The sequence below is a fragment of the Carassius auratus genome, chromosome 14 (genome assembly GCF_003368295.1).
Source record: "Carassius auratus strain Wakin chromosome 14, ASM336829v1, whole genome shotgun sequence".
Taxonomy (NCBI): Eukaryota; Metazoa; Chordata; class Actinopteri; order Cypriniformes; family Cyprinidae; genus Carassius; species Carassius auratus.
The window spans coordinates 16,847,115-16,866,082 of record NC_039256.1 but is presented as its reverse complement, the minus strand read 5'-3'; the positions used below and the strand labels follow the sequence as shown (position 1 = coordinate 16,866,082).

At 36.8% G+C, this 18,968-nt stretch overlaps 1 protein-coding gene across 4 annotated transcripts in view; it reads right to left on the bottom strand.

Moving 5' to 3' along the window:
* The window catches only part of LOC113113834 (netrin receptor UNC5A-like), a 170,912-nt gene extending 153,191 nt beyond the window's left edge, over positions 1–17,721 (bottom strand). For 2 of the 4 annotated variants that reach the window (XM_026280330.1, XM_026280331.1), the window contains exon 1: positions 16,822–17,720. In XM_026280330.1, the coding sequence (XP_026136115.1) occupies positions 16,822–16,912 (91 nt within the window). In that variant the 5' untranslated portion in view covers positions 16,913–17,720. Of the gene's footprint in view, positions 1–16,821 lie in introns of all 4 variants that reach the window. The other 2 variants (XM_026280329.1, XM_026280332.1) reach the window with 2 other exon arrangements.
* Between the last annotated feature and the right edge of the window lie 1,247 nt (positions 17,722–18,968).

The following is an 18,968-nucleotide window of genomic DNA, read 5'->3' as shown; positions in this document are numbered from 1 at the left end:
TCCTTACTTCTGAACCTCCTTTATGTTTCTAGAGTTCTCGGGATTAAACAAGATATGGAGATGTCTGGAATTGGAATTTCTTATCTAGAGCGCTCATGCCCGACTCGCTCGGCACTTTAACTATGAAGTGATGCAAAGCTTTCGCATGAACTGTAAAAACGGCACAAAAAAGTTGGCAGCTGCATTCATTCAAAATACGTGAATAATCTTAGCATCTACTTACAGTGTAAATCGGTTATGAGAACTGAGTGCAGATTTCGAATATGAAACCAGCTGACATCAGGCGTTTTTATGAGATTGATAACATCCGTATATATCTTTGATGTTGATGGGTACGAATAGATTCTATCATCTTAATATGTACTTTCATGACTAAAGAGTTGCTAGCAGTCACAGCCATATGCTTGCATAAACTGAGGATGATTAAATTCATGTTTTTTTTTTTTTTTTTTCATTTTTTTTATCATACATCTACTGTAACATCAGTAACATGAAAGTTTCTCAGCATTATTTACTTATCCTCATGTTGTAAGAAAAAAAAATTGAAATCAAGCTGAATCCTTATGTAACTCATGCATCACGGTACTCTCCTGAACTAGTGGCAGAGACTGACACGGAAGAGAAGAAATTGTTGAATAAAGTCATTTTATTTTTTTATTTGCACACAAAAAGATCTCTCGTAGCTCCGTAAAATTAAGCTTGAAACACTGACGTCACATGGACTATTTTAATGATGTCCTTACTATATTTCTGGGCCTTGAACATGGCAGTTCCCTTGCTGTTTTGCATCATTAGATTTCATCAAAAATATTTTAATTTGTGTTTCAAAGATGAATAAACTTCTTACAGGTTTGGAAAAACATGAAGGTAATTAATGACAGAATTAAAACATTTTGTGTATACTATTCAAGTAACAAGAAATTGTGTTGTCTTTCATAATGTTTTTCATCCTTTTTGAAGCCAATGTGAACTGATTTTTTATAAAGTTCTATTTTTTGTTCCATGAGAAAAAATGCATTCAAAACAACATGACTCAGTGGATAAATAATGGTTAAACTTTATTGCTGGGTGAACTATTCCTTCAAATTAACAGAAGTGTGGAAGTCCTCTTAGGCATCACCTTCACGTTAGCAACTCATGCATTAATGGAGATTACAGACGTTTTCAGATACTGAAATCAAATGACGAGCAGATAATGGAAATGGGGTTCGTTTATAACTCATTTACAAACCTGCATTAATGTGATGATATTCAGAGCCCTCGTTGTCATGCAGAGACGAGAGAAAGAAACAAATGAGACAAGTTGATTCATTACTTTTGCAAGACTTCTTTTTTATGCATTCATTATCCGGATGCCAATTAGCAACAAACATTATGCCATTTCTCTGGATTCTCTCCAATCACCCTTATAAACAGAGGAAGAAGAATTGCAGAACTGAGTTTCTTTCTTTTTTTTGAGATCGACAAAAAGTGAGAGAAAAATACAACTGACTATATATATATATATATATATATATATATATATATATATATATATGTATGTATGTATGTATGTATGTATGTATGTATAAGAAAAAAAATATGAGCAAACCCCAAAATTGCAAGTATGAGTCAATTGTATTAGATCAGACCATGTGATACAAATGTGTACTGGAATGTAATGGAACACATACTCATACACATACAAATCTCACACTAGACCATTTATCCAACCATTACGATTCATTATCCCAGTTGTAACAGACTAATACACTGATCCATTAATGTGCAAGAACAGTAACATGTTGAGCAAATGAGCTCATCTTTTCATCCAATTAGCACTGAATGTGACATCTATTGTGGATCAACATAAAGAGTATCATTAAAAGAGTGGAGAGCAACCACCACATGAATGTCCACTACACAGGCATTAAATGTTCAATGTGTGAAACCATTATGGATTTGAAATTCAGTCGTCAATGAATGTTGAATGTCTCATTACTCAATACATGACATGCAATATTCATACTGACCACAGATTGTAGTCTAATAATCAAGTGCGCATCGACATAAAGCCACAGTATGTTTTGCTCTCTCACAGACCTGCTGTTAATAGCTGACAGTAAATTAACCCTGAAAATATTAATGTGAAAATGTAAATAAAAATGTTATGAATAAAGCATGTGGTAGTACAGTAGTCAACATTTGAAGTATATAAAGAAAAAGTTCAAAATAGTCTTACGACAAGAAGGCATTTTGGTTTTAGGACAACTTTGATGAATTGAATTCTTGAATTCTCAAATTATCTTCTTTTATGTTCTACAGAAGAAAGAAATTCATACAAGTTTAGAATGACATGATGAACTAAGAACTTTAGTATTTGTAAACAGAAAACACTAAATTAATATAAAACACAGACAATGATATTTATCTTTAATCAGGCTCTTACTGAATCAACATTTTACTTCAATTAAAATTTATTTAAAATGAAACTGAATACTTTTATATACATAGTCATACATACATACATACACACACACAAAATACAAAATATATCTAATATTTTTAAAATAATATATAACTGCATGTATTATTGTATTTTTTTTCACAAAGACAGTATGACAATTTTTTTTTTTTTTACTTATTGTACAAGAACAGTCTGCTTGTATCACATATGCCTACAAATTAATGTAATTAATGCATTGCATATGTAATTTCATGTTGCTATTAACAGAAAAGCAATAGTGTCAGCACGACTAGTGGCACCAAATGGAGTTGCTGTTTATTTAATAACTGTTTCAACCAGTGGTTAAAGAGGTTTCTGAACAATTCAAAATAAGGGGAAATGGCTGCTATCGCTGCAGAACTTGCACACTTCACCTCTAAAGTCCCGTTTAGAGAAAAACATTAAAAAAGTCCTTTAACAAAAATAGCACTAATGCTTTGTTTTCCACACCCATGTTATACTGGCTTGGCTGCACCTGCATCCCTGTGCTTGAGCTTTTCGAGACATTCAGCTTGTGGGCAAACTGCCACAGAAAATTAGAGGTTGAGCCCGCCCATACTCCTTATTTCCTGTCTGTATCTCTCTCTTCCGCTCTCTCTGTCCCCGTCTCGTTCCATGTCTGAGGCCACACCTTTGTGTGCTAGCACAAACAAAAGGCGGATGCTCTAATAGAGAGGATCTTTGTGATTTCGCCCCCATAAATCTACCCTTTGTTCCACCCAACACTATTAGGAAATTCCATTAGTGCTATGCCAGACAGTGATGTGTACTGACAGCCAGCGACTTCTCTGGTCAAGAGAGCAGCCTACAGCCATAAGTGTGTCACCAGCCTTCTCACATGTCACTGCCTTCGACTCTGGCTCGCAGGGATCACCTTTGTTCTAGCTTTTTCAAACAGGACAGCTAATTGTGTGACCGAGAGTCGAGGACACAAGACGGGCGAAGGAGGGGGTGGTCCAGACGACCCGTAGTTTGCCTAATGTTAGCTTCACTTGTTCAACACAGTGAGGGAATTCAGGCAAAATTAGAGACGTGTGCCCTTTCTCTGTATTGACAGGATTCTTTTTATATATTTATTTCCGCGCACAGCCTTTGTAAGGAAAATTAATGCCATGTGAAAAGAACACATAGGCAATTTTGTCTAGTGGCTGGCTAATATGATAAGACGGCTTCTACAAGGCCTGGAAAGAGGTGATAGCAAAGACTCAGCATATATCAAACACCTCCGAGTTGATTAATGTTTTGTCAAATAACACCTTCTCACGAAGTGATCTGCAAGAATGAAAAATTCTAAGGTGAGGAAAAAATGGCATATCTCAGCATTTGAGGGATATTGCACCATAGACATGTTTTAGTCGCTCTTTAAGGGGAAAGAGTTGGGTTGACTCCTGCTGTCCCAGAGATCTGGAGGGAAACATGGGAGGAAATGGACTGGAATATGACTGGTTTTTGTTCAACCAAGCAGACGGGAATGACATGTGAATGGCAGAACAACGCTATACTATTCTTTTGCCGCCTTAAAAAAGGATTTCTCCGTATCAAGCGATCCCGAGTCTCAAGTGATTCTCGAGTGCTTCTGCCAAAAGCGGTTGTCTGTATAGTAGAGGATTAGACGTTTCCAGGAACATTCACTTACTTACTGCATAATCAAATGATCATATTACATTGCTCAACATTAAAATCACTGTTTAACTTCAGAGGAAAAGGTATAATCTAATGCTTTCTTAAAAAGACACACATTAAAGAAGAACATTGGTTTTAATTAGATCGTATTTGAAGATCTTCAACTCCGTGACAAGATAACTGCAGATTTGTTTTGAGTAGGCACAGATGCAATCTGCAGACATTTCTGTGCTAATTTTTCAGGAAAATCAAAGTTCTGCGAAATGAATTGCAACAGCGTGTGAAATGGAGCAGAGAGTTTGAAACTCTTATTGGAATCTGAGATAAGAATCAAATAAACAAAATAGTTACATTTGGAAAAATTGGGCAGACTGATGTTTCCTGGAAATTCCTACAGAGTTCTGATTCTGTTTAAGATTCAGTACCATTAAAATACAACGTCATATCAATATGATAAACACACAGCACCACGTTATACAATCAAATGCGCCATCATCTGATCCCATCCCTGCACCATGTAAGTATAACTAAGAAACACCAAAAATCAGAGAAATCTTAAAATCAATTCCAATTCCAATCATAAAACTCAATATTTTGGCATCTAGATAAAACTACCAGGCAAGAGATAACAGAACTGAAGACAATCAGATGTGTATATCGATGCCATCTGACACATTTAAAGAGCTGACTCTGATATGGTCTTAAATCTTAGAAATGGTGTTATTTATTTACTACTTTTGCAGCCAAATAATGGATACTGTAAAATCTTAAATAGAAACTGTTCTGAAGTTAATAAATAATAATAATAAAAAAACATGTAATTTTCCTCCAGGTGAAGCTATATACCTTTCATTAAAAAACTGATATGGTTTGTAGGCAACTGCTTTCATCACAAAAAAAAAAAAAAAAAAACGGTCTTTGATAAAAGCACAAATTTACTCAAGAAAGGAAATATAAAGCCAACTATCCTACATCTCTCTTGCTGTCTATGAGACACTGTCTCGTCTAATGCATAAGGACAGCTAATGTATGGCATTGATTAACCTAATAGAATCTGAAAGGTAAGATGTGCTTGTTAGACTAAGACCGAAGCTTGTACAGTATGTAAGAGAGAGGCCTATAGGGAATCGTAAACCATTTATAAAAAATGACAGGGTTTGCATTTAATTCCTGCTTGTTTCAGCGTCCAATTTTTAATTCCTTATCCTTTAAACCCAGAACAAATCTCTCACGTTTGGCTGAGACAAATCTTTTGCTACTTTCTAGTAAATCCAAGTAGGAGAGTTGTTGAGGATACGAAGTGGCCCAAAAAGAGAGGAAGGGGGAAAAAAGCAGAATTAATCAAGAATGTCATTTATCATTGCTGGCAGAGTGGTGTTTAGCCAAACAACAACAAAACTCCTGAAGCAAATCTGAATCAGTCATACCACACCTCTCAGAAATGTAATTTAGATTTTCCATATAAATAGAAATTGGTGCTGTTTTTAATGAGGCGAAAACCCATAATGACAGCATTATGAGTCTATAAAATGTTATAAGAGCCTAATGGGTAAAGATTAAGTTTCAAAACGATTGATCAAAAAAATCAAAAGATTATTCTATCTATCTTCAGTATTCTTAGATGAGCAGAATGTATATAAAAATGTATAATTATTATAGAACATTATAAATAAAAACGGCTATGAGTATGAACATAAAATTTGAGAGACAGCATCAACCAAATATAAGAATCTGACTGCGGCACTTAAATGCTAGCCAATCAGAACACCAGTCTTTGCTAATCTCAACCAATGGAAATGGAGTTTAGGACAGGACAACAGTGTCAAACCTGCAAACAAATCTAACATCAAATGTGACATACATTTAACTTCTTAACTTAATTTTCTTTTCTATTTCCTATTTTAAAAAAGCCATTTCAACTAGAAGACAAGACTTTCATTCTACAGCTGCCACACTGACCAGTACGAGTAAACTATCCTCCTCATATTGTCTCTGAAAGAGTGTACACTGAAAAGGCTTGACTAAATAAAAAGCAGCCAAGCCTGCTTTCGAAAATGTTACACTTAAACCACATTAAAAACCTTAACACAATCTCTGAAAAAGACTGAATAAAGGCTTTTCACCATATGTCTACCTCAGCCAAACAGCAATAATAGAGTACATTTGTGAAGCACCAGTGAATCTCAAAGCGCTTTGTACTCTGGGTTAATTCATGAACGAGAGGCTGAAATTGTTATCACCTGAGCTATACATAACCTGATTTGGCATCAAAACACCTCCTATTCGGAGCATTTGAATGTTTGGAGAAACGTATGTTTCTAACAGTGCAAGATTTATTGTAATGAATCATCGGGTGAAGCCGCATGCTTACCAGCTTTCGGCTGGGTAATTAGGTGGCCCAAGCACGGAGACTGAGATGAGACAATGCCAGGACACCTCTACTCTTCCCAGCATGGTGAAGTCTTGAGTAACCACAGTGAGTCAGGGAAAGAAGAAAGGAGATGATTCATAGAGCTCTCAATGAAGACGCTTCATTGAGTAAAGCAAGACAGAAATCTTTCTGAGCTGTGAAAGTCTGGGCTGAAAATGGAATTGTTTTTAAAATAGCAGCAAACCACGATCTACAGGCAGGGAGTCTGCCTACTTGGATCGTGGTGGACACTCCAGACCCATTTAAAGAAATAGCTCACCCACAATTAAACATCCTGATATAAATTCACCCTCATGTTGTTCTGAACCTTTAAATCTTTTTTATAGAACACAATAAGAGAAAGTATATTCTATTTTATTTTGGCCTACAAGATTTACTTTATGAAACACACTGGTTCATAGTAGTCATGACTAGTCAAACTAGTTTTTTTTTTCTTCCTGCAGCTCTGAAATATCATTATCCATTCAAGATAGTCATACTGTTGAGTTATTTCAGAAGCAAGGTACATTTGGCGTCAATGACGTCAAAAGAGGGTAATAACTTTTTCCGTCTATTCCTGACACAAAAGAGACCCCAAAAAAGAATAGATTCTAAAAACTGCTTCATCATTTTATTGTAACTCTTAATAACTCTTGACTCTAGCATAACGGCAGTAACTGTGATTTTCATGTCAAAGTCGGAGTAAAATCCACAAAAAAAAAAAAAAAATCAATTTTAAAGTGAGGTTACAGAAATTGTTGATAGCCTTTTTTTATTTATTTGTTTTTATAATCTTTAGTCAAGTGTAAGAGTTTGAGTAAATAACTTCAATTTCAGCCCCTTCTTGACACAAAAGTTAAGACATATGAAGTACTTTCAAAGTGCTTTTATGGTGACTTGTTCCTTGTTTTTTGGTGGTCACTATGAAACGTCAGAACTCCCATTTTGTGTTCAACAAAAGAAAGAGAAAGTCATACAAGTTTGGAACATTTGTAATGTTGTTTTTACTCAACATTTGAGTAAAAAAAAAAAAGAAAACTCAATGCAAACTATGACTTTCACACTTGAAAATATCATCATCAAAAAAAAAAAAAAAAAAAAAAAATTGACCTTGCTGAGGTTAGTTGTAAATAGCTTCACAGACTTATAAAAACATAAACTCAAAGAAAGGTCTTTTTTTAAAACCCGAAACAACTTCTTGTGTATAGACCATGACTGAAGCTGAAGGGAATATTCGGGGTTAACTACAACTTAATGTCTAAAGAAAGCATTTGTGGCATGGTGTCAATTACCACAGCAATAATTTCATCATAATGCATTTGCTGAAAGCCTTGGAGGCGAGCTGACAGCGGCACGAATAAACGATTAAAATAAACATTAAGTTGTAAATAAGCAGGAATATTCCTTTAAGGCTTCAAAGTTATTAAAACAGTAAAAATCCATTTACATTGGCAAACTCTCTCACTTTCTCCAGTATGCATTAATCATTATTAACACTCCATTTCTGCATTGCATTCAAATATTCTAATTTAAAATGTGCTAAAGATGTATGACAATCACTTGAGAAGGAAGATGGCACAATGTCCTCTAAGGACAGGATGTGACATAATGAAACATTTGGCACCGTAGAGCCTTTTATTGCGGTGACATCATATTCTTGTGTTACAAACACCTCACATAAAGCTTAGAAGAGGTTCGCTTCCACAGCGAGAGCAGAAATTAACAGAAGGCCTTGTTAATTTCTATGATCCAGCACTCAAATCCTTTTGCCCCTAGAGACTCCCGCTGAACACGCAGCATCTCGGCAGGCCATTTCTGAAAATGTGTGTGATTCACGCTGAAAAATTAATCCGATATGTTTGGCTTTGTTTAGGAAAAGCCAGGAGAGGCAGCAGCACTCAAACTGCGTTCAACCAGTCTCAAGAGCTGAATTTGTAAGAATATCTCAACGTTATCCTTAGCAGGTTTTCAAATCAAACAAATGATGTTGCTTGTATCCTCTCAGTGCTAAAAGACACCGCAAACGTCCTTCACTGCAGCTCATTCAACATGCATGAGAGCCAAACGCTAACACGAGCTCATCATTTTTTGTAAATGAACCAGAAAACATGTTTTATGGCTGAAATAATATGATCAAAGTCATTTTAGACCACACACACACACAAACACATTTACAGTAAACACATAGACCGACTGTCTCTGTATGCCATTTCACGGAGGCACGAACAGTCAGGTCTCTAAAGAACGCCTGTATGACTAATGAGCCCCCTGGGTTACTATAAACAAAGAGAAAGCAACTAGAGGACCACCTTTAAAGGTCTTTCAAATCTACTGAAATCCTGCGCTCTCAGGGATTGAAAAAAAATTGTATAGGCTTATAAAAAAAAGCAAATGACACATGTACAGTATTCATTAAAATCCATAGGCTGTGCAAAGGTCTACAATAAGACCTACTGTCATGATTAATTATACAAAGCATGAAGTCTTGAATTTATTTCTTAGCGTCCTTGCCAAGAATCTTGCTTTTCCATCTCAAAATCTAAAATCTTGTCTGCTACGACCATATTTCACATGCATCCTGAGCTTAACACAAAGGGCTGGCATCATTTCATTCTCCGTTAAAGTAAAACTAAGAAAATTAAATGTTTTACCCACACACTTTTCACAAGCTAGAGGCTGCTAATAAAAATGGTTGCCAAGGAAGTAGTAAACGTGCTACTTTTGCCAACCCCGAGTCTTCCAAATGAATATACTGTTATTGCAAATGCTAGTGTGATGCTGACATCTAACCTCACGAAAATTTACCATGGTAGCTTCTGCCAAAATACAACTGTTATTGTTCTACTGTTAATAGTAATACATTAAACCTGCTGTAAAAATGGACTATTGCACCATGCACAACATGTTGTAGATATCACTAAATTACTGTATTTGTTCTAAGAAAGCACATTTATTCTGTATTCTTAAATATAAATGCAAGCATGAAACTAAATACAAAAATGAAAACTAAATTAAACTAATGTTCAGTTAACAGTTCATATCACATTTGTGACTAATCACCCTCTGCGATACTGATTTTTTATATTTTTCCTATTAAAATTGTTTCTGTAATAAACACTGCATTACTGTACATCATTAAAAATATTCTTTCCCCTACTGCCAGATATTTTCTCAAAACAAACAGAGCCATGAGACTATTAGTTTTGGCTACTGCTTGTTGATTCTGGCAAAAATCCGAGTGATCTGACAGGAAACAAGGTGGCACTGATTGTCATGACAACAACAAACTTTAATTTTATGCGACACTGCATTTTTACACAGTATCTGGAACTGGCACAAAAGGCACTTTGTAAGGAGTGTTTAGATTCCGTTTTATTTGTCTGTAATTTAACCAAATTACAATCATTTACTGCAAACAATGACTCCAGAATTAAGGCCATTTCTTAAGAATTCTATCATTTTAAAATCACAAAACGTTAATACTTCAGTACAGAATGAGGCTTCAGAAGCCGGCAAAGTGTAAAATTAAATATTCAGATTTTAAACATCTTTCGTGTCTCTGAAAAGGGTGAGCAGATGTTTTGAGCTGGCCGTTGCATTCCCTGTTGACTGCTGAGTGAGGGCTAAGCTACGGCCAGTGTTGACTCAGTTGAATTGCCAGCCTGAGGCACAACCGCATGGAATATGAACGTAATGAGCAAAGGTCAATAGGTCTCCTTCCCTGTCAGCATCATCACTTCAAGAAGACACGTTTTGGCCGCCTCTGAGCCAAGCCGCCCTCAAATATCCCTGCCATTAGAGAGCTTACCACCTCCAGCCTGCCTGAGGTACTTTGTATTGACTTTAGACATGCTCATAGACTCACACGGTAATGCTAAAACATGCACGCCAACATATGCCACATGGAAATCTTTCATACACAACATATATTTTTTCTTAAGAAAATATTATGAAAAGCCATGTGTGCTGCTATGCAATCGAGACACATGAGTGTTGCTATATGCTGTTGCTAGGGTACTTGAGTATTTGGTTACTTAGGTTAAAAAACCTCACCCTCTTTATGATTTAAGAAGGAGGAGGATGTAACCATAACAACAGTACTATCACAAGTACTGTCATTATATATTGCTTTATTATAGATTTAACTCACAAATATAATTCACCAGACATTTAAAAAGTCCTTTTTAAAGCAATTTACCATTCATGCACCTTGAAGTAGTATTTTTATACTATTTTGATTTTCCAATCTCTAGCCTTGAGCAATAGGAATAGAGATGCTTATCTATGTAAATTATTGTATGGTCAACCGCTATACTTTCCAAATGCAATATAAACAAAGTTCACAAAGAAACCTCAATCCCATCCAATATCAATGTCTCTTAGTGACCAAAGAGCTTTGCTTTGATACCCAGTATTCTAATAACTGAAAGCCATGTTGTTTGCCTTCATGATTATAAGAAAGCAGGTTTTTAAATTGACATTAAACTCAACAAAACTCATCCAAATCAGCCATACAGAAAAGAGACAGGCTGAACTTGAGAGTTTAATTAGCCTTGAAGTGGGCAAATATCAATATGATGTACTGTCATTGCTTTGATGCTGGACCAGTTAGGTGGTTCAAAAGAAAGCTCCGCCCTCACTTGTATTATAGGCTGGCAGAGCGTTCAGTCTACATCACAGTAGTAGTCAAGACAACGCTCCCTCGTGAAAGCCCTCTGGAAGTCTCGTGTGCTGCCGCTGCTGCTGTGCGGCGCATACAATAACAATATTCTGGATGCAACTTAGACAAACTTAAAGGCTACAAAAGGACCCAGAGGACTTGCATAAAAGGCAGGGATTGAGCACCTCCGTGTTTAACTCTACGCTGTCGTTGATTGATGGCCAATTAAACAGTTAGAGGGTTATTGATCACTGGAGAATGAAGAGCATCCCCAGACAACCTTAAATATTCCGGGTGATGAACCACAGATGGGCTGAGAGCAAGTGGATCTCCACAGCAAATTTTTCATGTTTATGTCCTCCGTCACCACCAAACAAACCCTATGGAGTAATAACAGTTGGAAGAAAAAATTACCCCTTTTGTTGCATTACTATTGTGGGACGAGGCAAAGTGCTTGAGTCTATTGAGTATTCAAGCAGATGGTTCATCATTAAAGAGGACAGATCTTACTTAGATCTCACAGACTGCGAGTCAAGCCAAAAACACCTTGGGAAATGCACTCTTATCTCTTCAGGGAGGGGCATTCACCCAAGGCATTCATAGACTCTAGTGCTCACAATGTGCTGAGAAGCAGTGTCTGCACATTAAATGCATCTGCTCTCAAGGTCAACAGTACTCCAGCTTTCTCTGGCCACTGACAGCACCTCGGGGAAGAACACGATTAGTCTCTCTGGTGACAGAGCTGATCTTTGGTTCCTCCTGCTGACCGCATCTTTTCTGAAGGGCGTCGCTATTGCTGCTTGCAGGAGGGAGCAGGTGCTGAAGACCAGGACGGGACCAAAGGGGCCTCCAACAAAGATTGTACTACAACATAGAATTCCTCATTAGCAACTGTTCCTGTATGCAATATACGTAAGCCATTAGGGCTGCACGATGAATCGAAATGGAATCAAATCGCGAATCGACAGAGGCTGTGATTGTTATGCATATCGTTCATTGAAGCACGGTTCTGTGATCAGCAGTAAATCTCCAGTAAATCTTTTCCATAAACATAGCACATACCGAACTTTACCGAAACCGTGACTCTAAAACTGTGAAACAAACCGAACCTTTTTAAAAATTTGAACCGTTCCACTCCTAGTAACTTGGCAATGAACTACGGCTCTGTGTAGTAAATGCTGCTCAATCTGAAAGCACGTGATGATGATTTACTGATGATTACAGAACCAGCTTCACTAACAAAATGTGCATGAAAATCGCATTGGATTAATCATGCAGCCCTATAAGACATCCACCATATTGGTCCACTAAGCAAGTATATCATATCTATCTATGGTCTACAATACCTGCTAGCTAGACTAACCTGAACTACAAAGACAGGGACAAAAAAATAAGTCCATTCACATTTTAATACATTTTAGTCCTTCAATACTGAAATTCCTGCAAGACGTATAGAGTTGTATTATATTAGCAATACTGTTTGCAAAAAAAAAAATAATAATAATAATAATTAAATGGCACAACAGCAGTTTCAAAAGGCTACGTAAACCCCCAAGTCCAGCCCATAATCATTAGTCTACATGTGCTTAACTGAAGCAAAAGGGCAAATTTCTGAGATATGATGCGGGTTGATAGGAGACGTCCCCCACCCCAAAGGTTCGTGTCACACTTTCTCATGTTCTCTGCCTCGCCTCTCCTTCTCCATTTGCATTTGACACTTATGGAGAAGACATATATAGCAGTGTGAGATAAGAAAAGACCACATTTGTCATCAAGTCGAGCATGCTCTTGGATTATGGAAAGCCAGCTGCTGTTGACTTACACTGTTTGCCTTTCCCTCATCTCTGTTACACCGTTTCACGCCTCTCCATTCATCAAACTCAAATACGGCTATACATATATATGTGTGGATAATGTCTAAAAATACAGTCTATTTAAAAAAAAACAAAAAAAAAAAAAACACACATACTAATATTGTCATGAATTTACAATGTGGCCGGTGTCGAGTGATATGAAACACAACAAAAATGGATTTAATCACGTTCCGCTGCCGAGTGCTTGCCGCGACTCCAAACAACTCAGCTCTCAGACCTTAATCTGTTCAAATCTTCCATTTTTCTCTGAAATTCTTCATTGCTTGATTCGTTTGGTTCTTGTACTGTACATCCTGAAAAGTCATTGGTTAGCATCAAAAGTCCAATATGACAACAGAGTCCTTTCTTTTACATGCATCATTTGAGTTTATAGCTTCCAAGTAGAAGGGCAAAAATCAACTAATTTCTCTTTTTTTTTTTTACTGTATACAGTGACTTAAAAAACTTAAACTTAAAAAATGCAATTAAATTCAGTTCCCCTCAACAATAAAAGTCGAGAACACCGAAAAGATAGCTTCGTCCTAATTGCAAAAATCCAAATGACGACAGTAAAATCACGTCTCTGGGGTCTGAGGGGCCTTTGAGAACCACATAAGAAAGCTTTTGAGTTTCACTGCACCCCAAAACCCATCCCTTTCAGTGAACAACTAAGCACGCTCACAGCAGTGCCAAAAATCTCTGAAACAAGCCCACCACAAACTCCAACCACAAAAAAATCCCCTGCCTCTTTCTCTCACACACACACAGCAAAAACAGCAAACCCATTATATCACTCCTCTCCAAAAGAGATGGGAACAAACAAGAGAAAATACTTTACTGCAGGGTTGTGTTGATTTCTGTACTTTACGAGTGTGCACTGGTTGTGACATACTAAATACAAAAACTGAAATACTAAGGTTGGAGGATTGCAGATCTGTTCTGACAAGACCACAGACAAAAGATGGGAAAAAATGCTCAATGGCATTTAGAAAATGCAACCATAATCTTGTGTGGTTAGGATAGCAACATATTTAGGCTTATTAACATTAAAAATGGGAAATAGCATTCCCGTATCCTTTTTATCGTTTGTTTGTTTTTTTGTTAGATTTTTTTATACAGGTTTATTCATAATACTTTTGAATATTACTAGGACAGTACACAGTTTATTGTAATTTAAATTTAAGGATTTACTTTCCTACAATTAATTATTTTAGTACTGTACTTGGGTCAGTTTAAAATCCTGAAGCAAAACAGAGTCACTAACACAGGCTATAGTATGAAACACACACACACACACACACACCACAAACCCAATGTGCTGATTCCTTTTGTCTACAGACTGATAAAAACCCTCCTGTCGGCTCAACAGTAGCTGATCTCCCTGAAGGCACCACATTGTTGGAGGAAGAGCTCTGTTTTGCCTCTTGTGTTCTCTCTGATGAAGACTGACAGGGCGACCTTTATTTTTGACCGGATTATGTTTCACGGGAAAGACAAGTTGGCTTTTTTTTTTTTTATATAGGAAAATGCACCGTCAGCCCATTTCTCCCTGGCGAGAGCACCTTGTGTGATCTTTTATGATCTTTTGGACTAACAATGTCTCCGAGCAAACGTGCTTAAATTATTTCCCCTCCATCCAATTTACATTTCCTCCTCTTACAAGTCTGGAGAAAAAGAAAATTCCTGTCTGATCTTTTTTCATTTGGAAGCGAAGCAAGATAAGTGTCCTTGACAAATTAGACAGAGCGTGCGAAGATGGAGGGAATTTAGGGCATTTTTCATGATGCTCTACAATTTACTTAAAAAAAAAATGCTCCATTTGAACAGATGTTTGAAAAACCTCAGAAATGCCACTCTATTTCTTATATGATTCCCTTGGGTATGACTGTATACCTAGTCTTAATTTATGCGAAGCCATTCACTAATTAATACACAAGAAAATACCTTCTTAATTTAGCTTTCATGCAGAAAGCTAAATTTTTTCCTAAAGCAAGACTGATAATTGCACAACTTTTAACAAGTTAGCCCTCTGTCCACATGCAGCAGAGAGGGAGCAGAAAAATGTAAGCCAAGTGTGAAATTTTGACGGTGCTCTGAGGATACTCATCAGCGGTCCCCAGCTGCTCTATGGTGATGATTATTATAAAACCTCCAGAAACTTTCCCACAGTCAAGTTTCCCACAGCCAAGACCTTCCTTACTCCTCTTACTCTCTTGACACAATGTAATACAGATCTCGGCAAGCCCAAACTGGTCCACACAAACACACTGTGGGCAGACTAGATCAGTGTTTCCCAACCCTTTTATGTTTTATGGACCTCCACAGCCCAAATAACGTTTAAACACCCTGATATCCATACCAAATGCAACATAGAATAAGCTATTTTTAGCTGATATTACACTGGATATCATTTATGATTATTACTAATATTATTAAAAAGTATTGTTATTTAAATTACAGTGCGTAAGAGCCAATCAAATGCATGTATTTAATCTACAGCCTTTTGAATGTTGGGTTTACAGGTTTAGCAAAGAAAAAAAAAAAGCTAAATATCTCTGGGCTACACACACACACCCCTGGTTGGGAAACACTGGACTAGTTGACTGTGATTCTGTAACTGTAATTATCTCCAATTATGTGTTCTTTTATGTTATTATGATGTTATAATATTTCATTCATTTTACAGTATGAAGCTTGAATAAAATAAAAAAATTAAAAAAAAAACAGCACAGTAAACAAAGGTTTGCAAAACGATATGAAAATTATCCAATTAAAAAACATGCCATGAATTAATCTTAATATGCATATCCACACTGATTCTATGTAAAAACACATGAGCTTGGCTTTTTAAAAAATAATGGTCTTAATTCTGGTTGTGGGAGTAAAAACAAGGAGTCATTATTTGAGCAATGTATCATATTTCAGGCATTGCAAATAAATACAATTAAAAAGAAAACCTATTCATAATGAAAACATCGATTTAAAATGTGTATTAATCATTGCAGCTTTACACATACAGTAAATCTTCTCTTCTTTCCTTGTAAGGCTATAATGGGTAGCTAACCAAGACAAGTGCAGGATGTGTGATGGGAGGAGAGCACGGTTATTTGTGCACGTTCTCTTCCACTGAGCTGATCGCGAAAGCATGTTTGCCTCATTTTATATATCTGCACACAACAAATGTACCCTGCACCGTTCAGTGAACGTCGGAGCTCACTGTACTTCTTAAAGCTGTCACAAACACTGCCAATGCAGCAAGAACGGATGAATGTCGGCGCGTGGAAATGTGCGCGTGTCGCGAGTACTTCATTCAAGCTGACGCATACAGAAATGCAAGGCGGAATACAGGACGCAATATTCAACAATATTTATTTGTTTACCCCCCGGTATATATTTCTAGTCATTTTTCAATGAAACAAACCCTTGGTTTCGTATATTTTTATTCGTTTAAACATTTCGCCGTAGTGTCTCAGGCGCGCCGCGAGAGTCTCTCACTCACGGAAACATGTCAATCAAACTTAGCCTACTGCACGTTCAAGTTCCTGATCAGGTCCTTCACCTCTGTTTCTGCGCGTTCTGGTTATTCAAAGTAAAAAATAATATGACAGTCTGGAGTAAACTGCTTATTTCCCGTACAAATGAGCCCCGTGAGATAGTATATTGAGTTAATATTCGGGAATTCACATCACAAAGGGAGACAGCTGCTGTGTGTAAAAGCAATTACGCATGACTTACACATGGCTTTACAAGTCGAAACTGAAAGATGCGTTTCAAAATGAATGAAACTCACCAGTGAAGGTAAATCCGGACGAAAACAAGCAGATCCATGTGAGTACAAGCCCGGATCTCCAGCGGACAAAGGGACCCAGGTGTAACGGCATCTTTATCACCTTCTCGTTCACGTTTAAGTCAGTAATATCTGCTGAATGAGCTGCAAGGAGTATCTGCTGTCTGTCTAGGTTTAGTTTTCGTGATATTACACGGATCAGCGCATTTATAAGTCCTCTTTCAACACATATCCTCTTCCTGTACCTTGGCCATCAGTGCGTCTTCGTTGCTCAGAGACAGCAGCGCATCACAGGTGTGGTAAATAAAGACGCGACTCTAATTTCTTCAGCTCACTCACCCACATACACACACACTCCAGACGTGTGAAGAGAGAGAGAGCAAACGTCCTCACTCTTCTTCGTCTTCTCGCTGTCCGCTGCAGAACACTTGCTCCGGTAAAGAGAACGGTGGATATATTGGCTTCAGCGCGCGAACATCTGCTGCTACAGCAATGCAGGAGTGAGGAGACGCGATGTATAGAGCAGTGAGGGAGCAAAACCCGGAGCGGAGTCCAGCCTCTTCACCGGATTGGAGTGCGGAGACCCTTGGAAACGACGCGTCATGTAAGCGAACAAGTGAATAAAAGCGCTTTTAAGTGTTTTAGAAATAGACGAGACTGGGGCTAGTTGTCACACTTTCACCAAAGTGGATACGTTGAAGAGTAGGTTTGTTTATAGCGTTTAGTTGTGGCTACTAAAATAAAAAAAAGGGCTAGACTAGCTACTTAACATTTTTCTGCGTTACTTCCTGGGAAAAAGATAAAGTTAATTAAATACGTTGACATTTTGTTTCAACAGTATTGCATGTGGTTTAGGTTGCCAAAATAACCTTCCATTAAAGAGACTATTCTAGACTTTTCAGCTCATTCTGAAACAAAACTCAGAGGAAAAAATAAAAAAATGTTATTTTAAGGTTATAATTATTATAATTATAAATAATAATAATAATAATAATAATGATAATAATAATAATAAATAATAATAATAATAATGATAATAATAATAATAATAATAATAATAATAATTATTATTATTATTATTATTATTATTATTATTATTATTATTATACAAATATTTCAAATGTACACCTTTTAAGAAATACTTAAGTCTCCCTGTGACAATTAGCCCTGGTCCCCCGTAAAGTATATATCATAGTATATATTAAGGATATATCCCATCAAATGCACAATCACTATCTAGCAAGAGATATAATCTCTTTCTTCATTAAATATTTTGCCTGCTCAAACACATTGAAGGTGAAAATATAATTTACATTTCAATTTACAAATGTGCTGTCTGTCTATTATTTCCAATGGATGGTAGTTAGAGATATTAAGGGCACTGTCAGATTAAGAAGGTTACAGGTTGCCTCTCCCCAATTCTATGTGTTTTGTATGATTACACATGACATTTAAATCAAAAAGAGCTTAGCGCTTTCCACCCAAACATTATCTTATTCCACATATTTGGATCATGAATTTTAGATACTTCACCTGATTAAAGAGTCCAAAGTGCAAGCAATATAGCACTAAATCATTTCACTATATTGCACATCACACTTAGATTTGCTTGATTTGAATGGTTTAGTAGCAATGTTGACAGCTCCCTCAGGTTAGTTTATGTAGCAAACATGAACACTGCACTAAACCACCGCCTGGGCTGAAAATGGATTCCATAAAAATGAGCCGATACTAGCATTGTTTTATGAGCCAGATATTCTGCCTATCTGCTCAGTGCATGAGTATCAAGTTCAATTTGTGTAAAATGAGATTCTTGAAGGCAAAATAGCTAATTAGCAAGAACAGCTTATTAATTCTTTGTTTATTGATCTCATGTCCATTGACTGAAATTAAAACGGTACTTGGGTGTTAAGTTGGCAAACATGCAGAAAATACCATGCTTCTATACTTCTGGGCCTTTTGAGTTGAGTATGATTAAAGATTTAGAGACACCACCTTTATAATGAATTGTACAGGCCACTGAAGCTGTAACCATTGATCAATAACAGCATTCCTAGATGCTTTGCCAGCAGCCTGTTCCTTAAGGTGTTTTGCATCTGTTCAGTCGATGTTTGTATCAAGGTAGAAGTTACTTCAGCCTTGATGTACTT